Raw genomic sequence first — 27,556 nt, 5'->3', positions numbered from 1 at the left:
TGAAAACAAGGTGAAGAAGTACAGACAATTCTTCTGAGAAGTCTGTCTTTTGAGGGGTGGTGAAAGACATGGGTGTTTTCAGGAGGCAGAAGTGGGGATGAAGGGGTCCTACTATTTTTAGGATGTTCTCTTAAGACTTGAGCAGGTTTAGCTTCTAATGGAGAAAGATCAGTAGAGTGCTGTGCATTGAAATCACCTAGAAGACTTGTTAAAACAGACTGTAGGGCTGCATGTCTAGAATTTCTGATATAGTTGTTTGGGGGTATAGCTGATGATTTGCATTTCTAGCAAGCCTGCAGGAAATTCTGATCCTGTCAGAATGGGGATCACACATTGAGAAACACTGATATACAGGTTGGAGAAGGCTTAATAGGAGGCTCTGAGTCCAAGGGGGAACAATTTGCCCTAGGGTAGAAGGAGGAACATCATTGTACATGATGGAGGAAAAAGGATGGGTGCAGACCCAAGTAGATTTAAAGGTTAGGGAGGAAGAAATTGTCAAAACTTCCCCTCGGATAGATCCTGTTTTCATTATGAGTAGGAATTGAGGTCGTTTGAGGAGAATCAGAAAGAAGAATAGGGGGTAGGGTAAGACGTTAGCTTCTAACCCAGGCGATAGAGAGATTGGTAGGGTCACTGTGGCAGCAAGTGAGCAGCATGATGAAAGAGATATAATAGCACTGCAACCAGTGTGGAAGGCTTAGGTGAGGTTCGCAGTCATACATCTATGTTAGTACCAATCTTCTCTGTTATACCACTGAAGTTAGTGGTAAAAAAAAAAAAATTATTCAAAGGCAATCCTCAAACTATTTCAGAAGTTAATATCTTAAAAATATCTCAAACTAACTAAACATGACTGTCCAGCTGTATAAAAGACACAATTAAGAGGTTCTTACGATGGCCCAGAATAGCCTTTAAACAAACCCAGAGAGATTCCTATAGTATCTCCTTGTTCCTGAAAATTTATAGTGATAGGTGTTTTGTTGCATCCTTCACTGCCAGTGTGTTTGTATATGTAGTATACTAAATTTAAACTTTGCTAATTTACAATCAACTTAAAAAAAAGGAAGCATCATTTTACATTGAGATACTAAAAACTTCCATTAAGAAATATGAGATACAGAAGTACAAATCTTTACTTTATTCCACTCACTCCTCTCTATTCTATCTACTTGTTGCTCCTGTGGAAAGAGCCATCAGCTTGCTCAGATTTCAGCCTCTGACACATCATTCTGAGTTATGTTGGCCACCAGGAACCAGAAGTAACAAGAAAGGAAGAAAACTGGAACTGTAATTTAGCACTTTACAAATAAACATGCTCTGCTGGTGTGGTAAAGGTCAGGAGAGCTGGAATCTAGCAGGCTGTCAAGCAGAAGCAGAAGCAGCTTCTAAGCTGTAGGAAGAATGGGGCAGAGCGGGGCGGGGGGGGGGGTGGCTGTTGTGTGTGAAAATCGCCAAGCACCACTACACCCAGACTTCCATCTGGGAAATAATAATTGGATAAAAGATAGAGGATAGTAAAGGGCTCTTCACAGAACTCAAGAATACTGTGAGATACATGTTAATGCTATTGGCATTGGTTCATGTACTTTTAATAATGTCATCTATAAGAGATAGAAATGGAAAGAGAAGACAATACAAATGATAGGGCATCTGACTCAAGAATCTAAGGAGCATAGGGATTGCAGATACATACACCTACAAATAGATATTCAGATTCAAATGGAGAAGGTTAATTACTAAACAATTATTAAACAATGAAATACTCTCATGCTGGTTGGTGAACAGCTGCCATCCTGAGCTCTGGGTGCCCTTTGCTATGCCAGTCTCTCCTGCATCTCTTCCTTTCTCCCACCTCCTCAAATTCCACAGCTGAGGGGTTAATACCAGTGTTCGGCCTTTGGGATTCCTAACCTCCATGTTAAAGTCTCCACTTGGATTGGTCAATAGCACATAACATATTAGTTGTTAAATGTCTTAATATCACCTATGTATATAGATCTATGTTGTGCAGAATTATCTGCATGCTGTGAATTGTCTGATGAAGAATTATCTGCAACAGGATCATTGGGTACTTGTCAAAAATGCAGATGCTTACTTCTTACTTGCTATGTTTCCAGAGGCAAGGAAAATAGAAGCAAAAATGAACTATTGGGACCTTATCAAGATAAAAAGCTTCTGCACAGCAAAGGAAAAAAAATTTTAAAAGCTAAAAGGCAACCAATGAAATGGAAGATGATATTTGCAAATGATGTTAGTATTTAAAACTTATAAAGAACTTATCAAACTCAACACCCAAAACACAAACAACCCAGTGAGGAAATTAGCAGAAGACATGAATAGACAATTTTCCAAAGAAGACACCCAGGTGGCTAACAGACACATGAAAAGATGCTCAACATCACTCATCATCAGGGAAATACAGATCAAAACCACAATGAGATACCACTGCAGACCTTTCAGAATGGCTAAAATCAACTATTCAGGAAACAACAAATGTTGGCAAAGATGCAGAGAAGGGGGAACCCTTTTGCACTGTTGGTGGGAATGCAAACTGTTGTAGCCACTCTGGAAAACAGTATGGAGGTTCTTAAAAAAATTAAAAATAGAACTACCCTATGATCCAGTAATTGCACTACTAGGAATTTATCCAAAGGATACAAAAATGCTGATTCGAAGGGGCACATGCACCCCAATGTTTATAGCAGCACTATCAACAATAACCAGATTATGGAAAGAGCCCAAATGTCCATCAACTGATGAATGGATAAAGAAGATTTGTTTATTTATATACAACAGAATACTACTCGGTGATGAAAAATTATGAAATCTTGCCATTTGCAACAATGTGGATGGACCTAGAGAGTGTTATGCTAAGTGAAATAAGTGAGTCAGAGAAAGACAGCATATGGTTTCACTCATATGTGGAATTTAAAACACACAACAGATGAATGTAGGGGAAGGGAAGGAAAAATATGATAAAAGCAGAGAAGGAGGCAAACTATAAGAGACTCTTAAATACAGAGGACAAACTGAGGGTTGCTGGAGGGGAGGTGGGTGGGGGGATGGGCTAAATGGGTGATGGGCATTAAGAAAGGCACTTGTGGGGATGAGCACTGGGTGCCACGTGTAAGAGATGAATCACTGAGTTCTACTCCTGAAGTCATGACTACACAGTATGTTAACTAGCTTAAATTTAAATTTTAAAAATCCAAATCCTTGGATCCCACACACTGGACTCATTTCATCTCTGAGAGAGGGGCCAGTATATGTATTTGTACCTATGCTGTAGGTGATTCTAGAATATCATATCAAATACAGTCTGCATTCTCTTGCATAGAGCAAATCTGTCTGTACTCTGTTACATCTAGAGGCCAAGTTCTTTGAAGGCAGGATCCTAAGTCCTAGTACTCTTGGTATTCACCACTATGCCTAACTTAGTGCTGTTGAGAGACAATAAAGAGAAGGGGTAATTGATTCAGAAGTGCACACTGAAAGCATAAGTTATCTTTGATGATAATATATGTTGATGCTAATGGCGATGACTAATCATGCTGAGTGGTTACCATGTGCCAGATAGTATAAGTGCCTTAGACGCATCATCTAATTGGATCTCAATAACTCTAAAAGGTACTGTTATTATCTCCATTTTATGGTGAACAAACTAAGACTCAAGATCTCATTATTTTGTTGAAAGGGAAAAGGACTCCAGTCTTGGTCTGTCTGACTTCAAAGCCATACTCTCTTTTTTGACTAAGCCATACTGGTTCTTAGATTACAAAACAATTCTACAGATAACTTATAAATCACATTCTTTGGAGTTCATCTCTTCAATTTGCTTTTGTTTCAAGTTTATTTGATGCATTTTGGTATATATGTGAAGGAGATGCATTTTGTTATATATGTGGAGAGGTAGGCAAGAAGATGAGATAGGAGCAATACTCTCTGACTTGCAGGAACCAAGGTGAAGGACATTGAGTATAGAAAGTAAAAGGTATAAGTAAATATTTTTCAATATTTAGGAGCTGTTGGAAAGCTTTTAGCTAAATAAAAATAAAATAAGTACTAAAATGAAGAAAAGTTAGAACATTGCAGCTGTCAGATTTTGAAGTACTAGCTAGAAATTGAGTAAAAAGGGAAAGGAATCAAGATGAGAACTCATTGTTGAGAAATAATGAGGGCACAGTGATTTAAGAAAGGTCAAGGGGCTAGCTGATTTCTGGACTTGACAATGGGCAAGACAAGCTGTCTGGACATGGAGAAATCAAGGCAGCTTATAAGAGGGGGTGGATTGAAAGTAGATATAAAGAATGAGTTTTATGTGCATTTAGGTTTGTTTTGACGTATTCTGCCCGGAAGCTGGGATTAATGAGCATACAGAGTGTTATAATTTCATTTTGGTAAAAGCATCCTTATGCGCTGAGCTTAATGAAGAGTGGCTAATTAACATCTTTTGAACACAGGAGGAAAAAAAGAGTATACATCGGAATTGTCTTTTCAAGGCAAAACAAACACAAAATCAAAATCTGGATAAATGGAATCAGAGTGCTTATTCAGACTTCAATATATCAATCCTGGTGCTTTTCTTTAGATACAGATAACTTTCTAATCATGCTTGATTCATTCATGACATATGGAAGCATAGATTTTATTCTTACTGGGATCTGGGCAAAATCCCCACTTCTCATCTCTTTCATATCGGCTTGTTGTCGCACACCACAGTAAGTTGTCTTCTCGCCCTTCCCGGGTGCATTCATGATGCCACTGATGGTTATACTGGAAGGGAAACATGCACGGTGTTCCATGGGCATTCCCTTTGATTGTATACAAATCTAGGAGAAAGATAAAGACAAATAAGTATTAACATCAGCTTTATCTTAGGAAACAGTCATATGGTGAATACGTTTTTTAATCAACTGAAAACCCACAGTGGGTGAGGCCCTTGCTATACCATCAAGAACCCTCAGGACTTACTGTCTAGTGTATGTAAAAGTACAGGGTGAGTGCTGGACTCAGAGAGTGTGCTGATAAATGGCTTGTTTACATAATTATCTACTTGTTTATTTACTGTGGTGTCCCTGCCACAGTAGCATATATATTTGTTAATGGATAAGAAAGAAAAGTAAATGGAGATTTACTTTTTTAACTTAAAAGATGTTTATTTATTTTGAGAAAGAGGGAGAGAGAGAGAGTCCATGAGCTGGAGAGGGGCAGGGAAAGAAGGAGAGCGAGAATCCCAAGCAAGCTCTACACTCAGCGCAGAGCCCCACACGGGGCTCGATCCCACAATAGTGAGATCATGACCTGAGCTAAAATTGATAGTCAGATGCTCAATTGACTGAGCTTCCTAGCTGCCCTGAGTTTTACTTTACAATACCTTCCACTCCCCAAATACATCGGAGATCAGCATTTGAACCTCAAGAGTTTTATAGGCATCTATTACTCTTTTCATTCAATACATATTCATTGAGCATTTAATGTGCCCAGCACTGGGGATGTACTAACGACCAAAGCTACAAATGTTCCCTTTCATATGAAGCTTCTGTTCTACTGGGGAGAGACAAAGAGAAAGCAAATACACAAGTAAACACATAATTTCAGGTAGTGGCAAGTGTCATGCAGAAAAACAAAGCAGGGTAGGAAGACAGAATAACTGTGTGTGTGTTTGAAGGGTGGAGGGGCCCTATTTTGTATAGGGTTGCAAGTGAGGGCCTCTCTGAGTAAGAACTGGGTGAGGTGAGGGTGCAAGTCTCTGAAGAAGAGTCATTCTGGTGGGAGGAACAGCAAATACGAAGGACCCATCACAAGAACATGTGTGGGGTGAATGGAAAGAGCAAGGAGGTTCAAGAGGAAGTGCAACTGAGGAAGTACTGGAGAGTCAGCTCACAGATGGCCAGCTCTGCTACATTTATGGATTTTGGCCTTTACCCTAAGGGTAGGGGGAAGTAGCTGGGGAATTTTGAATGGGAAAATGACAGGATCAGATTTCCATTTCTAAAGACTAACTCAGGGTGCAGTGTAACAAACAGAACCTATAGGGAGAGAGAAGAAAATGGGATGATAGCTAGGAGGCCTCTACAATACTCGAGGAGAGAGAAGTGTGAAGAGGTGGCCTGTTGGCTGTCTTCTCAGAGTATTACAATAATCGGGCATCCTTGGCCTTAAGCATGACTCAATGGGGGCTTTCAATGGTGAGGGGGATAAGGACTGCCTTCAATTAAGTTAACAGGTCCTGGAATGTACTCCTTCCACTCCTTCCCCACAACTGGCAGGGGCTAGACTGAAAGCACCCCATATCCCCAGCCCTAGAAGTTTGGGCTGTTTAGGAACTACAGGTATTTCAGGATACATCCCCTTATTTCAGTCCGCTGACTTCTGCTCAGTCTTTGCTTGAGTGCATAGGAATGTGAGTATCTGCCTAAAAAATTAACCCAAAGCAAAATATTAAGTTCTTCCTTAGGACTGTAGACTATTGAGTGCTGGCTTGCAGCACTTGCTTATTGTACTGAGTCCTGAAAATGGCGTGCTCTTGGCTTTTTCATTCCTTTCTTATAGGTACAGGAGAAAGTCCTGCTTAGGATCATAGGAGTTCCTTGCTCTCCTTCCTAGAGCTGGTATAGAGTTCTTAGAAGGATATACTCTCATTAAGGTATAATTCTACAGAGCACCATGAGGTCAGGAGCCACATCTGTCTTGTTGGCTTTTATAAATTAAATGCCCAGCCTTACACCCGAGAAATAGTCACTGCTCAATAAATATGTGATGGATGGATGAATGAATGAAGAAAGCTACAGAACAGAATCTAAGAGACAAGGTTGCAGTTTCAGAATTTATGCCATTTTATCATTTTTTTTTCCTGCTCAGAATGCCAAATATTATAGAACTATGGAAAATGAGAGCTCCCACTCCTGAAACCATTCTTTCCCATCGCTTGACACTTGTCAGTTGTTCCTGACAGTAGTGTGTGGTTTATCTTTCAATGCCTCGTGCATGATCATCACATGAATGCCAGTCAGGCATGAGGAGGCATTCAGGTGCTCTGTAGACATGCTCATTTATGGGGCTGAGTTTCTACAATAACAGAAATGGTAGCAGGAGAGGTTCTTCTATTCATCCTGACAAGTCTTCAAAGACTTTATCTTCCTCTTTTATTTTCTCGTTCTCTCCTATCCTTCTGTTCTTTCTTCCCCTTTCCATTGATTCTCAGAGTTATTTCAGTGTTTTCTCCTCTAACACCTTTAAATTCTGAGTTTTGCTTCACTAACTGAATTTACCAAGTTCATTTGAAGATTCCAATAATCCTTTTATGATAAGCGAGTAAGCAACTAAAATGTATTAGCAGAAGTCCCTTGAGGCTGGGTGCTGTCATATAATATAATTTACAAATCTTTACCTAGGGATCATCTTCCTAAATACATTATATCATGAGTACTTTTATTTAAATTATTTCTTACCGTTGTGCAGATATTCACAAATGCTTCCACCACCTGACATGTAGGAAATCCACTTATGAAGATATTTCCATGAGGCCACAAGCACGTTGTTGTGATTCACCTGCACCATGTACTGGAGAGGGCCAGTGATCATGTTCCTGTTACAGCGCCATCTCAAGGAAACATGAATAGAATCACACTCATATATGCTTAGTGGCTGCTCTGGATTAGATAAATTCAGACCCAGACAACCACTGCTTCCTATGTTAAAGAGGCGGTGGTTTGAAACCCACTTCCACAGCATGTGTTTGTTTGCTGGTTTGCAGTTCTCCAGGGTCAGCACAGATTTGCCTGCTTGAATGCATTTCTCGAGGCTCTCACTCTGGATAATGAATATTCCTTTATCTGAAACAACAAAATAGAAAACATGGCATGGAACTTTCATATATCATTAACTAGTGTCATGAGGACCCCCGGTGTGCATGTCAAAGATGTTGTATGTGACAATTTACAGCCATTTTGAACAGATCTGGAGTTGATGGATGGGTCCACCAGAAGGCCTTTATTTGCACAATAGAAGCATTTCTTAGGAAATATAAATGGACTTGTTGGAACTAATGAGAATGTGATCTAAGACCTCCCTGGCCATACAGTAGCAAAGGCTGCCTATTAATCCACACGGGAAAGGTATTATGGTGAAGGAGTTCGCCACAACTGGATAGAGAGCAGGGATCAGTAATAATACCCAGGGCTAAATGGGAGGGACATTGCATGCCCAGAGGCATGGTGATCTTTTGGTTTTCTTCAGACAAATGCCTGAATATTAGAAACATGGCAGTTGAATCAAGGGCCACTGAAATGAAAAGTTCTACCATCAATTCCTATAGAAAACTGAAAGGATAGAAGTGAAGTGCTGCTTTATGTCTTGATACAAGGTGTAAAGCTGGTGAGGGAAGAAAGATTCTTCAGTTTGCTCTCTGTGCTGGGTCCATGTAGAGTAAAAAAGTGTGGACATTTGCTGTGGGGATGGCCTCTTCACAGGAGAAGCCTTGTTAAGTGGTACCAGCAGCAGGTGGATGCCCAGGAGCCTAGCACAGGCCCTGCATCATGGATGGAGACATGAGAGGTACTGGAGCACCATGGCAGAGGCAAAACCACACAGTCCACAGGGGAATATGGAGAAAGTAGGCTTTTGTGATGCACCTCTGAACCTCTAACCCCCTGGAGAGATTTGGGTGAATTTCCTGTGGAAAATCTAGTAGGGCCCAGCCAAGGAATGGGTATTAGCTACCTGCCTGCCATCTGACTATACCTCATCACTGGCCTGGAAGACACCAGTTATACAATTATGAACTTGTCCTCCCACAGATTTTTTTGAAGCTGTGTCTACTATCTTCAGTCTAAGCACAGAGTGTACTGAATGCATTGTAGAAGTTCAGTAAATGCTTGATGGTGATTAGATGCCCTAGCAGCTGCACAGGCCTGCCTACATAGGCAGGCAGGCCTAGGCTTCCTGAGTTACTCAGCTCAGAAGGTCTGATCATGCCCAAGAGTTCTTTTATTCTCTTCTTGTAGTTTACCTCCTGTCCAGCCTTTAAAAATCTGAAGGGATATTATCAGTTTCCCTTAAAATGGCCACAGTTTAGGGCAAGTCATGTCCTGTGGCAGGGGCATAGAAGTGATAGACAGAGAGGCCTTCTAGGGATATGGAACAACACAGAATGAGCTTCCTTGTGCATCGGTGCATGGGGACAGTGCTTCATTTTGGTAAAAGTTATTTTGTTTTTTCCCAAGTTACTCAGGTTGAGAACTGATTTACAGTAACCAAAATCACTTAAGACATTGTTAAAAAGATTGCCAATGTATTAATGATAGCTATACTTCACTTTATAATTGATAACCTTACTTAGAAACATGTATTTGAGGAGTTGAATTAGCTGTCAGAAATTTGCTTTGATCGTCATATACCAGAGCAAAAGAGAAGGGAGTGTGTGTTTGGGTGGGGGAAGAGAATGAATGGTTTTAGGGAGATTTCATTTAGATCAGGAAATTTGTTTTCTTAATGAAGACCATTCTGTACAGTTATTAGTAATAGTCATTCAAGATCAAATCTGCCCCTTGCCAATGTGATATAGACGCTGATAATTAACCTTCTCTCCAACTCTTCTTTTCACCTTTTCATGCCTGGGTAGAATGTTAACCTTAATTTCTGTTGTAATCTACTAATTACTTTCTAGCTAGCTCAGAGTTTCATTAATTTATCACTAAAGGATAATCATTTTACTATGATTGTTCTGTAGTTTAGCTTCTATATCATTTACATGTTCAAATATATCCACCTACTTACTGGCTGGACCTCAGCCCTCTGGGCCTCAGTTTATACACCTAAAATGGGCAAACAGCCTACCTGGCTAGTGGTTGAGGGCTCTCAAATCAGGCAGATCAGTCCAGAACTTTGGGCAAATTTTTTAATTTCAGTGAGCCTCACCTTTCCTTTTTGAACTGGGAGCATGTGTGATACCGATCTCATAGGGATATTAAGAGTATTCCATTAAATAACCCCTGCAAAGCACATCACACACTGCTTTGGCACAGGAAGACTTCAGCAAGTTGTTAGTGTTATTATTGTATCTATTCTCCCTCTGGCTTCCTGATTCTTGGTCTGCAGATACAACTGTAGATCTGGTTGGACACCTGAAGAGTGCTAATTTGAACATCCCCCAAAGACTTCTCTTCTACCATTAGCAGAAAAATTAATTTTCCTCTAGCTTCTGCAGTACAAAGTGTGAGTAGACTTTTTAGTTTTAAACGATCCTGAGATCACCTTTTATGGAGGAAAAGTACTCTTCAAAATCCAGATAACAAATTTCTTTTCTTATGTGTTTAAGTATATGTGCAATCATGAATTAAGAGTCTCCATATTTTCAACTTCCAAACTAGTATCTACTGTAAACTCTATACTGCAGCTCTCTTATAAGAAAGTGAAAAACACATAATGTTGACAAGCAGTGTATGGATACGTGAATGGATGGTCTGTAAGTCAACATAGACATTATATATCACTAACATTTTGGATGAATAAATGTTTATTGATGTCCAAATTATTAAGTGTTAAGAGAAAGGAGTGGTGAAATCAGAACTTCTGTAGTTACACCAGTGATCATAAAAATACCTTCCTGAAGCAGAAGGTATTAGACAAACCTAATCCCATGCTGTTCACTTTTGGAGTGTTATTATGTTTTCATGCCCAGCTGCCTTTAGAATGTAGCTTTGGAAAAGTTCCTCAGAATGTATCATAAACAAGTAGCTCTGGCTTACCAATAACAATAAATATGTCATCTCCAAAGGAATACTATGCCATACTAGGCTAAAAAATGACCCAATCCCATTTTCCCATTAAACTATAATAGAATCTGGTCCTGGCACCATTAATCTCCATAAATTCACTGAAGAGAAAACAATTGCCTTCAAATAAACTATGAGGAGACCCGATATAGGTATCAATATTCTGATTATTATTATATGCATATATGGGCTGTCTGTTACAAACACATAATGTGAAAAAAAGCCACCAATCCTTAGTGTCTATAGTCAGATTTCAAAAAGAATGAAAACCAAATGTGGGAGGAATCAAGACTGATTATATATGTCAAAGACATCAGTTCTGCTTGAACACCGATTAAGTGATTAATGAAGTACTGCCAGAATTACTAAATCTCTTTGCAGTAAAATGTTATTATACTTCCCTTCATAATTATAAGTTTAAGAGGAGAAAAAGGATTGATTTACTAGAAGCAACTTATAAGCTAATATTCATTCTTTCTTATTCTGTGGAATGAAATCTATGGAAGACAGTGGTTCTTTTTTCTACTTCTGGGTTCTTCTGAGGAGATCATTTTAGACCTACCCTTTGCCCCCATAGGATAACATGTACTTTTTGAAGGAATGGGAGGAGAATGCTTCCTTGATCAAGTGTGGAACTTAAGCTTAAGGTAATCCTTTTTGGACTGCATATAGAACATTACTTCATTCCACAAGTATTTGTTGGGTGCTAGCCATGTGGTAGGCACTGAGTACGGCACTAGAGATAGAGAAATTATTTGCCTAACTATCTGTCCCTTAAAAGTATACTTATTTCTTCTGAAATCATGAGAACACTCTTAGTTAATGAAAAGAAGGGAGTTCAATCAGTTCCAAAGAAAACATTATAACCACATTTAAAATAGCCCTGGGGCACCTAGGTGGCTCAGCCGATTGAGTGTCTGACTCTTGATTTCAGCTCAGGTCATGATCCCAGGGTCCTAGGGTTGTGGGATAGAGCCCTGTGTTGGGCTCCCCGCTGAGTGTGGAGCCTGCTTAAGATTCTCTCTTTCTCTTTTTCTGCCCCTCTCCCCAAATCGTGCTCTGTCTCTCAGATAAAAAGAGAAAATAGCCCTTAAAAACAAGTGATGAAAAATAGGAACAAGAAAATAGCCCAGAATTCAGAATACTTGCCTGGATCCTCAACTATTGTCATGTGTGAGGTGGATATGACTTTTTGGTGTCATCAGATCATTCTGAGTGGGAAGAGTGTGTGTGTATGCACGCACTTGCCCATTTTCCAGGGAGGAGACTGAGAACACTGGAAGGGATGAGACCATTTGGAGCAGACTAACTTTTTTTTTTTTTGAGAGACAGAGTGTGAGCAGGGGAGGGGCAGAGAGAGACACAGACACAGAATTTGAAGCAGGCTTCAGGTTCTGAACTATCAGCACAGAGCCTGATGCAGAGCTCGAACTCATGAATGTGAGATCATGACCTAAGCCTAATACGGACACTCAACCAACTGAGCCACCCAGGTTTCCCTGGAGGAGACTGACTTTATCCATAAACCCAGAATCATGAACGTTAAGTCTGCATGGGACTGGAAAGGTTATTTAGTCAAATCATCTTTTATATTTTTTCCAAATCCATTTTGTCTTAGAAGTTTAATATCCATATGCATAGTGAGGACCATATAGGTCTAGGTCTAGCTTTATTTACGTATGTTAAATATGTATGTATTTAACAAACTGCTGCAGATTGTTGCCAAACAATTTGAGGTAGAGGACTTAAAATCTCAAAAGAACATTTTTTTCAGTTCCTAGTTTCATATGTGTTAGGAAGACTGCAGAAAAAAGGATATGTACGTCATAGTGTTTGCCCTCGAGGAGTCGATGTAATCCCCAGGAATACATCATGAAATGCATGAAAAGAACTATAACAATGTCAAGATATATTCTGACATCAGAGGTATAGATAAGCACAGTGAGGTGGAAGCCAGAGCTAGAAGAGATAAGTTTGGCCTATTAGAGAAATCTCTCCTTATTGCAATCTCTCTTTCTCTCTCTGTCATACACACACACACACACACACACACACACACACACACACACATTCTCATTTGCCAGTCATTTATTAGGACCTAACAGTTGTCACACACGGAGGTACCTTGGTGGCCAGGCATGATTACCTGTTCTCAGGACAGAGAGAGAAAAGAATAGTGGAGGAGGTCTATAGATGTACAGCTGGTAAGGTGGACAAGGGGGCATTCCGGACAGAGCGAATGTCACCAAAGCTCAGAAGTGCCAAAAATAATCAGCTCCAGGTTGATGAGAGCCTACCAATATAAAAGACTTTGGTGGTTATAGAATATAAAGTTGGAAAGAGGTGGTTTGGGGTCATTTTATGAAGAACTTGAATTTTATTCAAAAATTTGTCTTTTATTCTTCAGATGTGAGGGAGAAATGGGAATAATAGAAAGCATGACTGAGGCTGTGGTGTAGTTGAACTGGCATGGTGAATCATTCAGCAAAAGCATTTATTGAGCACTTACTGTGTACCCAGCCTTGTTTTAGGTGGTAGGAATATTGGTGTGAGGCAAATGTCCAAATTCCTGGCCTGGAGGAGTTCTCCTTTAGGTGGGATAAGACAGTCTATGAACGGAACCGGAGCACAGTCTGAGGACTTTTGCTGTGATCCAGCAAGGGGACAGAAGGTGTCAATTCAGCTGGTTGTGGCGAGAAAGGAAAGGAGGGAATAGTGAGACTCCGGTCACCAGAAATATAATTCAGAGGTGGAATAAGTGACAAGATTTGCCAATCCATGGAATGGGAGGATTCTGGAAAAAGTAGCTGCAATGACTTGTTTTCTAGCTCAGGTGTCTAGCTAGCTGGCAGATGCCTGCCAATTTCTATGACACTATGAGGTTAGGGTCTAAAGCCTAAGGCTACTATTATAGTCTGATGTGTCTGGTTGAACAGTGCCGATTGGGGGTGCCTGTAGGACATTTCTCTTGAGGTTCCCCACTCCCACTTCATTTTCAGCACCCCTTACAATGACCTTTACCTGCTTTGTGGTACTCCCTTTTGCTTTAGTCAGCTCTTAGAAATGGCTGAAGGTTTGAAGTGGTAAGTGAATAAGATAAGGTTTGAAGTGTTAAGACTTCGTGAGGTTTCTGGACTTTTCACACTTGAAACAAACAATAAAACAATTCCTAAAATGAAGTTCTTTTTACGGTGGATTTTTAGGCAAGCAAAAGGCTTTCTGGCATTCAATAAATTCAACCATGACAGCGGCCACCTAATCCAACTACACATAAAAAGTCGGCTTCTCTGCTCCTCTATGTTAAGGGAACTGGAAGGAAAAGTTCACATACATGGTTCACATCAAGTACAATGCTTATGACAAGCTATTAGGAAGCCACAGCTTGCCAAATGCAATCCAGTTTCAATCTCCCACCCCATTTCCCTGGGTTTAAAGCTCTTCTACAGTATCCACCCACACAGCTGGTGCTGGGCTCATGCACTCCCTGCCCTGTATCATCTCTTGAATCTGTTTAGTTCCTTTCTGTTCTGACAGTACAGTCCCCCTCCTCCCTTATCTTCCATTTTGCTTTCCGCAGTTTCAATTTACCCAAGCTCAGCTGTGATCAGGCGGCAGACGATCCTCCTTCTGATGTATCATCAGAAGGTCACAGGTAGCCTAATACTATGTTATAATACTCACAACATTCACCTCATTTCATCTCTTCACATAGATATTTTATCATCTCACATAATCACAAGAAGAAGGGTGAGTACAATACAATGAGGTATTTTGAGAGAGAAAGCACATTCACATAACTTTTATCATAGTATATTATAATTGTTTTATTTTATTATTGTGGTTAATCTCTTACTGTGCCTAATTTATAAATTAAATTTTATCATAAATATGTATAGGAAAAACTATAGTATATATAGGGTTTGGTACTATCTGTAGTTTCAGGCATCCATTGGGAGTCTCAGAATGAATCTCCCATGAATAAGAGGGGGCTACTGTATTTCAGTTTGGACCCAGAAAGGGTCCAGAAGGTAGTGGGGAGGACATTTCTCCTCAAACCAATCTGAAGGTAAGCATCTTCTCTCTTGAGATGTATTGACCTTTTCCAGCTACACAAATTTGGGTTTGTCCTATCCCGTGAACAATGGATTCAGATCTGACTGTGTTCCTTATTTAGATTACTTTGTAGCAGGAAAGGATGTGGTAACCAGCTGAATCAAGTCCTGTTCATGGCTGAATGATGTAGAAAATCTGGATTCTTAATATGACTTTCCAAACCAATAAGCAAGGAATTTCTGATGCTTGCAGCATATGCATTGTACTTAAAAAACAGTCCCACAGAACAAAGTGAAAGGTGTGCCTGCCCTTCCTGGCTCTCTCTGCATGCACATTTGCATTTTATCTCAAATCATCTGAGATTTGGTGTTTGTCTCTTAATCTGACAGCACCTAACAAAGCTTGTGGCTACCTCTCAATTGCCTTCTGTTAATCAACTAAAAGGTAAAGTGCATTTTAAAATATCTCCTTATCCTGTGTCAGAACTTCCGTCTCTCTGCCCTAGCACTGTCCTTGATTTTCAGTGTTCTTTATTTCTCCTGCAGCTTCTGAACCTGGATAATCACCACCTCCACAGGCCCATGGGATCCCATTTGCTAAATCTTTTTACTTGTTCTCTCCCCTTTTCTCTCTAATCTTCCCAAATCACCACTCCCCATTCCATGGGGGCACATAATACTACTTCTCACATGGGGGAAACATGAAACTCTGCTAATCAGCTCCACCAGCTTGGCTCCAGTTTTGTGGGGATTCAAATTGCCTGTTACCAACCCCTGTGTGAAGGGGATTAACCCTTTTAGACTGTCTTTGCCACTCTCGGCTTCTCCTGGTTCCCTCCAGTCCCTTCCTCTTTAACAGTAGCCAACCCTTGCAGAAAAATCTCATTTCTTCTGAAGTTCTTCACTGTATCTATCTGTATCTTACCAGTGAGTTTTTAAACTGAACTGAAAACATTTTTTTTCCCTTTTAGCTTTTGGTCTATTCATCCATCATTTTGTCTTTAACTCGAAAGTACCTAACAGACGTTGCTGGTATAAAAATCCTTATTCACAGCAGCTCTGTTATCATCTTGTAGGCTGTGTTGAAAATATACCACCTCAGTCACTGGGGAGCCTCACTACAAAGAGCAAGTTAAGGCAAGGCAGAGTAAGACAGAACACAGTTAAACTTCCCTCACAAAAGCCTGCATGTTGAAGCCCTGAGGATAGGATTCAAAGACTAGGTAGATCATCAAAACAAACAGAAACAGAAAACAACTCCGCCAGCGACCAAAACAATCCTGGAAATGATGTGGCATTTCTGAATACAGAAGCATTTCTATCTTAGGTGCTTTAATAATACACCCATTTAAGAAAAAAAATACATATACTTAACTGGGAGTTAGAAATTAACACAAAAACCATAGCAACTTTTAATGATAGATACACTGCTAGTCCCTGTACGTTTGCTAGGCCTGTGATTACAAAGTACCACAAAGTGAGTGACTTAATAGAAATTTATTGGCTCATAGATTTGGAGGCTAGAAGTGAAAAATCAAGGTGTCAGCAGGATTGACTTCCTCTGCGTTGTGAGAGAAGGATCTGGCCCAAGCTCCCTCCCTGTCTTGTAGATGGGTGTCTTCTCCCTGTGCCTCTTCATATCATCTACTCTCTGCACATATTTCTGTGTTCCAATTTCCCTTTCTCTTTTTTAAAAAATTTTTTTAATGTTTTTTTTTTTTTAATTTATCTCTGAGAGAGAGAGAGAGACAATGTGAGCAGGGGAGGGTCAGAGAGAGAAGGAGACACAGAATCTGAAGCAGGCTCCAGGCTCCGAACCAGCTGTCAGCATAGAGCCCAATGCAGGGCTCGAACCCACGAATCATGAGATCATGACCTGAGCCGAAGTCCAATGCTTAACTGACTGAGCCACCCAGGCGCCCCCCCAATTTCCCCTTTTTATGAGGACACCAGTCATATTAAATTAGGGTCTACCCTAATCACCTCATTTTTTTAAATTTTATTTATTTATTTATTTATTTATTTTTACAAATAGTTTATTGTCAAATTAGTTTCCACATAACACTCAGTGCTCATCCCCACAAGTGTCCTCCTCCATGCCCATCCCCCCCTCCCCCCCACATCCATCAGTCCTCAGTTTTTGTCAGCATTCAAGAGTCTCTCATGGTTTGCCTCTCTCCCTTTCCCCCACCATTTCCGCCCTTCTTCTCCCCCTTGTTCCTCCGTCAAGTTCCTCCTAATCCTCCTATACGTGCAAACATATGATATTTGTCCTTCTCTGCCTGACTTATTTCGCTCAGCATAACACCCTCAAGGTCCATCCATGTTGCTACACATGGCCAGATTTCATTGTTTCTCATTGCCATGTAGTATTCCATGGTATAGATAAACCACATCTTCTTGATCCATTCGTCCGTTGATGGACACTTAGGCTCTTTCCATGTTTTAGCTATTGTGGAGAGTGCTGCTATGAACATTGGGGTACATGTGCTCCTATGCCTCAGCATTTCTGTATCCCTTGGGTAAATTCCTAGCAGTGCTATTGCTGGGTCCTAGGGGAGTTCTATTGTTAGTTTCCTGAGGAACCTCCACACTGCTTTCCAGAGGGGCTGTACCAGTTTACATTCCCACCAACAGTGGAGGAGGGTGCCCGTTTCTCCACATCCTCGCCAGCATCTAGAGTTCTCTGATTTGCTCATTTTAGCCACTCTGACTGGCGTAATCACCTCGTTTTTAACTTAATTACCTCCGTAAAGGCCCTGTCTCCAAATAAAGTCTCATTCTGAGGTGATGGGGGTTAGGACTTCAACATATAAATTTTCAACATATAAATTAAAACCATAATAGTCCCCATGCTTCTGATTCAGACTGACTACCTATTTTCAGGGCCCAGAGTAAAATAAAAATGTGGGGCCCTGCTTAGGGCAAGGAAGTCAAGTCAATCTCCACTTCCTATGAGTTCAGGAGGGACTGCAACATCTGTGCCAGAAAGTTCTGGAATCACACTCAGTACTTGGACTGGAGTTAGATGACAGCCTCCTCACTCAGTCCTCACCAAATATGCCTGGTGCTGTCAGCCCAGTGAGGACAGCCGCTGCCTTGCCTTTCCCTGAGATGTTACTGGCCAATTTACTACCAAACCCTGGACCTCCTGTCACCCCAACACAATCTGATTGGCATAGTGGGTGGAGGGTAGGAGTGGGCAGGAAGCTTAGAACCCATCCAGGGGATCTAGAGAGGTGACACAGGTGGAACTGAGCCTAAGCTGAGGCTTCTAGCTTCTGGCTCATGCTCTACTGTCTCATGAGATGTCATGCCCAAAGCACAAATTCAAATATTATAATTATTAAGAATTCCAAGACCCAAAGTCACAGAACATTGAACTCCAAGTGTGATGCCCTGCTAAACATGGGGCTTTGTGTCTTCATTGGCCACATGCTGATGAAGCCTACCCTGTTCTTACTTGAACAATGCTAACACCATGGAGGAAAGACTTTGGCAAACTGCAGAGCATTTCTTTTAGGGTAGAACCACTTGAAGCTAAACCACCATCTGTACAATGGGTGTAATAATAACACTGCCTTCACAGGATCCTGATAAGGATTACCTCAGTTACTAAGATCACTTTATAAATGTTAACAAAAAAAAAAAGCAAATCTTGACATTGAGCATGGATAGTGCCAAATAAGACAATGTTTTCAGTTAGATAACCACTTTGAATTTCCTCTTTATATTTTCATTATTAAAAAGGAAAGTTCTCAAGAGCAGAATGCCAAAAGCCAGAAATAGTAAAATATTTTTACTAGCATATTTCTCTTTTTTATGTGTGTGTGTGTGTGTGTGTGTGTGTGTGTGTGTTTATTTTATTACCTGGGAGGCTGAATATGTTTTTAGGTTAGCCATTTACTTTTTTTTTAAATTAAGTTTTCATTTAAATTCCAGTTAGTTAACATACAGTGTAATTTAGTTTCAGGTGTACAAGTTAGTGATTCGATACTTGCATTCAACAGCCAGTGTTCATCATGACAAGGGCCCTTCTGAATCCCCATCACCTATTTTATCCATACCCACACCCACCTCCCCTCTGGTTACCATCAGTTTGTTCTCTATAATTAAGAATCTGTTTCTTGTCTTTCTCTCTCTCTCTCTCTCTCTCTCTCTCTCCCGCTCGCTCTTTTTCTCCATGTGCTTATTTGCTTTGTTCCTTAAATTCCACATATGAATGAAATCATATGGTATTTGTCTTTCTCTGACTGACTTCTTTCAGTTTGCATGCTAACATATTTCTTGGAACTATAGTAGCCTGGAAAGTGTCATAAATTTAAAATCACATTGGCCACACATAAAAGCAGAATCTTCTTGTTTGTTTCGTTTAGCTCTGTATCACAGAACCTGATATACAGAAATTTTAATAATATTCCTCTATTTTTCTTGAGTGGCTTTATAAAATATTTTTCTATAAATGACTTAATACGGTGTTTATAAGGTATTCACTGTTTTGTTTGTTTCTTTTATGAACTATATGTCCTTTCACTCTGAAAAATTAAAGAAATATAATTTATGTTCCTAGCTTTGTATTGGAAAATCTCCTAAAAGGCTTTCGAGGATAATTTCTTCTTTTTTTTTTTTAATGTTTATTTATTTATTTTTGAGAAAGAGAGAGCACACATAAGAGAGGGGCAGAAAGAGAGGGAGAGACAGAATGCCAGAGTCAGAGCCTGACTTGGAGCTCAAACTCACAAACTGTGAGATTATGACCTGAGCAACAATCAAGAGTCAAGTTGGACTCTTAAGTGACTGAGCCACCCAGGTGCCCCAAGGATAATTTCTGAAAGAAAGTGGAGGCAAGCCTCTATAAATGTCTCAACTATATTACTTTGATAGATAATATGAAGATTCATTGCAAAGGGATGAGTTTAGAAGAGGCAAAACAAAGGAATCATTTCTTCAAGAAACTGGATATAAATAAGCAAATTGTTAAATCAAGGAAAGAAAATGAGGAGATATCTGAGCTCTCTGTGACTCAACTGTTCTGGTCATTGGCTTGGAACTTGCATTGTGTGATATCAGTTACTGTGAAAACCAAGAATGGGAAGAGGTTAGAAGCTTAGTGAGAAAAAGTAAAGCACCAGGAAAACTGGAAGTCTATGCTGACTCTCAAAGACTTGTAAGGAAAGCAGCCAGTCAGAGAAGCTAGGATGAGAAAATTATGAAGTGGAAGAGATGCTGAGAGATGACAGTGAAGATAGGTAAACAGAGTCAGATGGTTGGAGTCTGATGGCCGGGAAGGACAGTTAAACCAGTATCTGATCAGGCTTTTACTTAAATTCCAAATCTCCAGATTAGGAGAATGGCTCATTGCTCAGGGGTGTAGGAATTGCCTAGAACATTTTTTTTAGTCAATAGCTTTTCTGTTTTATGAAAATATTCACTCTTACATGTAGAAGTACTGGCTTAGAAAAGGAGGAATTGCAGAGAACAAGAGGCTGGCTTCCTGTTCCTCCTATCACAAAATCAAATCACATGCTCCCATCAAACAACAGGATACAAAATGGACTATTTTATGAGGTCACAAGGCTTTGGGAAGGGGTGTCTTTTCCATTTGTGCTTGAGTATCTGGTTTGAATTCACATTCTTCAAATTCCTGTAGGTGTAAGCTATTTAACCTTCTTCATCTGTAAAGAAGAGTATGTATTAATAGTACATACCTCATTGTGGTGAAGGTTCAGTGTGTTAATGTATGTAAAATAGTACACAGTAATCAAGTCTCCAAATGTTAGATACTATTAGAAGCAGTCAAGGGGGCCATTGTTATCTTTGTATCAGAAATTAAAGCTATGGGAAAAGTCTCAGGGTCATAGCATCTCCCCACTGCTGTATCTAGGTGGTGGCTCTTCCCATCACCCTCTTTCAGAAACCTCTCCCACACGGCACTCCATCTTCCCTTCCTCAACACCAGGGTGCATCATCCTGAATCTCTTCCTTACTTTTGCTATGACTTTGATGCCAGTGGGCTCCCCGTTGTCCTCTCCACCTCAATGCTTTTAATTTCCATACAGGTGCCCCAGCACTCTGGCCCAGTGGGTTCTCCATCACAGATCATGGCTCATTAATGGATCATGATATCAGTGCAGTGTGTCATAATCCATGTTACAAAATCAAATGGAATGGAACTGAGTAGATGAGTAGTAACACATTGTATTAGGTAATGTTTTTTTTTTTTTTTAAATGAACCTTTTGTTTCAGACACCTACGTCTGTACTGCCATGGATTCTGGGTTCCTCAACTTTCTCTGCCCCAGGGACCTTCTTTCACCTGTTACCCACTTTAACGATTGCTTCTACAACAACATCATGGACCTGGTTATACCAAGAATGTATCCATCTCCAAAACTTGTTATTCCTATTGTATAACCACTGCCCCTCTTATTCTTCCATTTCTCTCATGTCTTTCGCTAAGCTTATTAATTTTAATTTTCCTCCTTTTTTAGCCTGTATTTCTTAAGTCCAAACTTTTTAATCCTCAGTATTCCTGCTGCAACTGATTTTTTAGCTCATGTCATCAATGTCTTCCTTCATGGGCAATTGCTTTAACCTCTCAGATACTCTCTTTCCTGCCCTCTAGAATTACCCTCTTCAAGTCCCAAACTGACCATGGCATTCCTAAACTTAAAAGTGTGACCTTGTTCCCTTTAGTCCAGACTCATGAGGCTCTTCTCCACAGAGAGTTTGCTAAACCAATTCACCCAACCAGAATTTATTTTCTTTCAACAGAGTGCCTCTAACCAAACTCTTCATTTCCTCATCTCTTACATGCGTCCAAATACAGATATATCATAGTGTCTTGTCCTGCCACACCCCTATTCTGAGGATCTACTCTATCCACAGCTCCTAAAGGGCAGACCCCTGTGTGTACCTCATACTACTATTACATCCTACTAGCCATGGGAAGGCCTCTAATTCAAGAGCAGAGCACAGGGACTGACCAGCATGCTATGATGAGCGTGACCAGATTCCTCTCCTAGGATATTAGACAAGTCTTCCAACAAAGCTATGGGAGCTATATGTGAAAGGTCCTGCAAGTTGAAGCAGAAGAAACTAGTCCACAGAAAGAACCAAACAGGGACCAGTAGGCAGCTCCTGAGAGAGAAGCAGAGACAGTAGTTGCTTTATTTAAGTGGCCAGTTCTCAGTTCCCAGGTGGCCTGAGCCTCACATTTGCCTGAATATCCTTCAGTGGGCCCTTTTTCCTCTATCCAAAAAAGCCCAGGAAAAGACTTTTGGCTTATTGCCTTTGCATGCATTCTATGCTTTCCTCCAGAATGCTCTATCTCCTTTTTCTCATGTAGCAACTGTCTACTTCTCCTTCAGGAAAAAGAAAAATGCCCTTCAGTGAGTCTGCAGCCCCTCAAGTCAGTCCTTTCTCTCTATCCCTTTAGAATTTTGCTCATTCCTTGTTATTTTAAGATCTACTGCATTTGTTTGTGTTTCTGTATGTGTCTCTGGACTCTCAGCCTCTTGGGGACATATCCTACTCATATTTTTATCTCTCTAATCTGGGGGTGAGTAGCAGATTCCATTGGTTCCCTACTCATACCGCCTACCCTGACATTCCAGAGACCAGAAGATTAGGCTCCGAGGAGGGACCTTCATCAGTGAGGAGTGGAGGGTGGTGGAGAAATATCTCTGTTTCCTCCCCTCAGTGGGTCCACTGCATTCTCCGCAGTCACTCAGAAGGGCTCCTGTGAAATTGAGCCCCAGTTGTCTGTAATGACTTTCTTCCCTTCCCTGTCTCATTCCCTCACTCCTTCATCATGTCTTCTAAAATCACCTCCCAAATAAACTACCTACATCAAGATTAAGACGTATCTTGGGGATTGCTTCCAGGTGAACCCAAACCAGGAAGGGAGATAAAGCACACAGTGCTTGACAAATTGTGAATGAATAGCTGAAGCCTTCAGCACTTTACTCCTCTTCCTGTTGGCTCAAGATTTCAAGGGATGACCCTACCCATCTATCCCAGTTCACTTTCTTCTTCCAGATAGGCCCCATGGTTATGAACTTTGACCTCAGCCTCATCAGCACTCTCACTTCCCCTGGTCACCAGTCATTCAGAATAGCCTACCTACCCTGACCATCCTCAAGGATTAACACAGCTATGGGCTCCCTCCAGTCCTGCCCCTTGGGAAGATAAGTGCTGCTGAGGAAACTCTCCTATTATTAGGTTGGTTGGGGTCATTTCACATAATTTTCTGCTCTCAACATAGCTTTAAAAGTCTTTATTGCCCCCATTCATTTCCTTTAGCGACCTCTGCAGAGACTATGTGTACTTTTCCCCAGAGTGCCTACTCCTTTCTTCATCCTCCCACCTGCCCTCCCAGTGTTGGGGATACCTGAGTGAGTGAGGCAGCCAAGTCGCAGCACTTGCTAGAAAAGCTCAGATTCTAGAATCACAGTGAAGCCTGTTACAGCCAACACAGACATGCCAAGTACAGTGCTGTGTGCAGGGCAGTATATAATTATTAAAAGACTATCAACTGCCAAAGTAGTCTGGATTGGCCAGAGGAAAATGGTGATGCGGTGATATTGAAACCAAAGGACAACACTTGAGTGAGTACTATTATTAGCTCCATTTTTATATTTGAGAAAACTAAGGCACAGAGATGTTAAGTAACTTGCCCAAAGTGACAGAGCTGGTAAATGGTAGGGATAGGATTTGGACCCAAACAGTTTGGCTCAGAGACCATGAACATAACTATTATATGACACTATATCTACTGATTTTTGAACATGAAATTATTGATAAATGATTGAAAAGTCAACACAATAGCATCCATCATCTGCCTCTCAAGGCTGGGATCCTTATAATACACATCAGAACAATCAGGAATACATAGTAAACAACACGTATTAAACAACTCAGATGAAAAAGTACTACATGTATAATCTGCCTTGGATTATTACATATCCCTTATTAATAAATATAAAACTAAAATGCATGTATATTTCCCCTGGCTGCTCTGTGAATACCAATCATAGATAAAGGTAGTCACTGTGGTTGGGGCACATGTGGAACACAACAGTAAACTGAGGCACCTCCAAAGAATGATTTTAAAAAACTGTAAAAGCTTCCACATCTGAAAAACAGACAGCTGGAGTAGACAATGTCTCCGGTCCCTTGCAATGCTAACATTTTGTTTTTCCATCTTTGTATAAACAGGAAACACTTGATGTCAAACCCATCCAGATTATACTTGAAATTTCACTGATGTGGGGGATTGAAGTCAGGGAGGGGAGCCTATGCAGGGATTGGTTCATTCACTGCCACACATTCTCTAAGACCCATATTCCATGAACACCGGTAACAGCATTTTCATATCTGAAGAATCTCTCTGCCAACTATGTCAAATGCCTTAAGATTTGCAAACTGTCACTTGGAGTGTACAGGAGGTAGCAGGTAGTTTTAACTTCAGAGTGTCCTTGACCACTAAAAAGAAAGCACTGATTAGAAACTGTCTCAGGCCAGGATTTGGGTCTGCTACATATAGTAGGGATTAGCTCGTTAGTGCTAACACTGGCTCCGAGGATCACCAGTGCATTTTCTCTGTGTGGCTTGGGTCCAGCTTCTGTCCTATGGGCTGCTGCCCTGTTCTAGATACCTAGCATTCAGGCACGTTTTAAATGTAAAGTAATAAGCACTGTATGGTAAACTCTTAGTGGAGATGGACCATACCAGGGGTCAGATGTACATCCACAGGACCATTCTATTGAACTTACCAAGAGGGTTAAGAGGTCTCTGGTCTTTGGCCATTTTAAAATGAGAATTACTCAATCTGTCCCCGATAAAGCCTTGTGGGAGTGCGAGAGGATACAGTCCAAGTGAGATTACCTCAAAAATGTATGCAAAGTATGTTGAGAAGGAAAAAAAAAACATGAACACGGGCATTGGCCACACCTTGTTTTACCTCCTTTCCAAACTTATCCCCAAGGGCAGAGAGGATGGGGGCTGCCTGGAGCCTCCTCCTGGTTTATTTCTCACCCCACCTGCCTCCTCCTTTCACACACGGGCTTCCACTTTTGGGCACTGGCTTCCCTCTGTCTCATAAGCACCTATGCAGTTATTCTCCAGAGTGGGCTTCTGCAGAACAACCTTCTCTCATGACTCTTTACACAAATCTTTTATGAGTCGTATGTGTATTAGGTGCTGATTGAGTGTTTGGTGACTTGACCTGGTGTGCGCTTGTGCTGTGGAGTGACTTTGAAGGAACTCTGGCTCACTGGCACACCAAATGACTTACAAACCATCTCATTTAATCCTTGGTGGTCCTCTGGACATAACAGACCCCATTTCTCTGATGAGAGAAACTGAGAAGCCTAGAGGGTTATTTGTGCCAGCTTATATAGTTCATGGGGGCTGCAGAGGCTCCACTCCCCCTGTTTGGTCTACAAGGTATTAATAGAAAAGATTTTAGTACTCTTTTCCCCAAGTCGCAGAGGGGTAGAGGCCTGGTTTAGGGTCACTGGGCGAGGGGTGGCACACATCCAGAACGCTTGCTTTGGGAGGGAATGAAATGGAACCTCTTTTTGCCATCATTTATCCGAGACATAATCCTTCCAAATAAACAACTCTCGGAGACTATATTTTGAAACATCTCCTACCCCTTCGTGCCCGGCCAGGCCCCGGGCCACAGCTGAGTCAAGTTTTGCCTGCGAGCCCAGGCCAGGCCCCTTGCCTCTCCGCCCGCCAAAGCCAGGAGGGTGCGGGGGGCTAGAGCAGGGAGACGTGGGGCGGCGAGAGTGGGTGCAAAGCCCGTCCGACTGCCGGACTGGCCCATCTTGACGGCTTTCTCGGGACTACCGAGACGCGGCCACCGTATAAATCCGGCCGCCTTAGTTCCTTGACAGCTCACGCCTCCCTGTCCCCAGCTACACCCCTTCCACCTCTGCCTTAACCACCCCAGCCCCCGATGAGCCAGTCTGGTTCCTCCGGCCCGGGGGACACTCACCCTGCCACTCGAGGACTGGCTCGCGGGTAAGTGCCATCGCCGCGCCCTCGGTGAAGCTCCGTGGCGCCCCCAGCAGAAGCAGCAACGGCAGCGACCGCAGCAACAGCATCCCTAACCACTGGACTCGCCGGGTGGCCGGGGTGACGCTCTCGGCGGCCAGCTCCACAGTCGGAGCAGCCGGCTGCGGCGCCGGGGGCGGCACCGCAGCACCCCTCCGTGCTCCACCCCTCCCGGGGCCTCGCTGCCCCTGCGTCCCGGAGACCCACTCCGTCGCCCCTGTCACCACAGTATGCGGACACTCGGGGCTCTGGGCTGCAGATAGGGAAGTTGCGGACGTTTTCCCCGCCCTACCCACTCCGGCTTCGGCAAGGAGGAGGAAAAGGAGGTGGACCATCTGCCCATCCCAGAAATTCCTGCCTTCGGGGTGGGGAGAGAGGAAGGGTGAGGCTACGGCGTGCACGCTCCTCCTGCTTCCAGCAGCCTTCTCTTTCCTGGGGAAGGCCGAAGAGGAGTTGGGGGTGAGCAGTTGAGAATCCCTGGGACAGGAAGTCTGACATCTGGGTTTGCAAACCACCCGGACTGTGGTAAACACCACGGGTTTGGCAGCAAGCAGCACAGAGTAAACTGAGCTGCTCTGTGAACCCAGGCTCTTTGGGAGTAAGCTGGATATCCTCTCTAGAATGTGAACCATTGGAGATCTCTGGGGTGCGCCCGACTCCTCCCTCCAAGTACCCCAAAATTCTTCCATTGTTGAGCTCCTTTCTTTTTTAAAATGTCGCCTCCCACATTCCTTCTCCTTGGATCCCCTAACTCAGCAAAATACCTGGGTTACCCCACTTTACAGCTGTTATCCCACTTTATAGCTGAGAAAAACAGTCCAGAAAGGCAGAATTATTTGCTCTAAGTCACTCCTTAATCTAGCTAACGTTAGTCCCTAAATTAGTAAATAAGAAAAGACTAGAATGTAGTTCTTCTAATTGTAGTATTTCAAATAACCGGTAGAGCACTAGAAACATTTAATATCCAAGAGAACAAACTACCTAAGACCATTCCTAAATAGGACCTTGACTTTAGTCATTAATATATATAAGAGGGAGGGAAGGGAGCTAAAAAAAAAAGGAAGGTGATGGAATCTTGGAGGACACTTCTCAGCTGTCTATTGGCAAAGACCAGACCAATATTTTTGAGTTAACAGTGTCTGCTAAAGAATGAATTTTACCCTCCTCCCCCAGTTCATATGTTGAAGCCCCAAATCTCAATGTGATTGTATTTGGAGATAGAGCTTTTAAGAGTTAATTAGGTTTCATGAGGTCTTAAAGGTGGGATCCTAGATAGGATCAGTGACCTTACAAGAAGAGGGAGTGGTCTCTCCACCTGTCGTCCTGGAGGAAAGGCTACTTAAGGACACAGGAAGAATGTGACCATATCCAAGCCAGGAAGAGCACTCTCATCAAAAATTGAATTTGGACTTTGATCTTGGACTTTCTGGCCTACAGAACTGTGAGAAATAAATGTCTCTTGTTTAAACCACCCAGTCTATGATATTTTGTTATGATGGCTCAACCAGACTAATAAACTGTTTTACATGGTTCCCTGGAGAACAGAACCTGGGATGAGATCCCTGGCAGGAAATGGGATTAAAGACCAGAGTGAAATAGGGAACAAGGGAAAGCCACTGCCTTCACCATGGCAGTAGCAACATGTCTTCAGTCCTGCAGGAAC

At 41.7% G+C, this 27,556-nt stretch overlaps 1 protein-coding gene across 2 annotated transcripts in view; it reads right to left on the bottom strand.

Moving 5' to 3' along the window:
- Nucleotides 1–25,958, bottom strand: part of PLA2R1 (phospholipase A2 receptor 1) — a 117,826-nt gene extending 91,868 nt beyond the window's left edge. For both annotated transcript variants that reach the window (XM_039237539.1, XM_039237540.1), the window contains exons 1-3: nt 25,835–25,958; nt 7,455–7,838; nt 4,659–4,832 (exon numbers count right to left, since the gene is read on the bottom strand). In XM_039237539.1, the coding sequence (XP_039093470.1) occupies nt 4,659–4,832; nt 7,455–7,838; nt 25,835–25,943 (667 nt within the window). In that variant the 5' untranslated portion in view covers nt 25,944–25,958. The remainder of the gene's footprint in view (nt 1–4,658; nt 4,833–7,454; nt 7,839–25,834) is intronic.
- Between the last annotated feature and the right edge of the window lie 1,598 nt (nt 25,959–27,556).

This window comes from Hyaena hyaena, unplaced genomic scaffold (assembly GCF_003009895.1).
Source record: "Hyaena hyaena isolate Hyena2069 unplaced genomic scaffold, ASM300989v1 scaffold_126, whole genome shotgun sequence".
Classification (NCBI taxonomy): domain Eukaryota; kingdom Metazoa; phylum Chordata; class Mammalia; order Carnivora; family Hyaenidae; genus Hyaena; species Hyaena hyaena.
The sequence above is the reverse complement of the archived record's forward strand: the minus strand, read 5'-3'. Positions and strand labels throughout refer to the sequence as shown.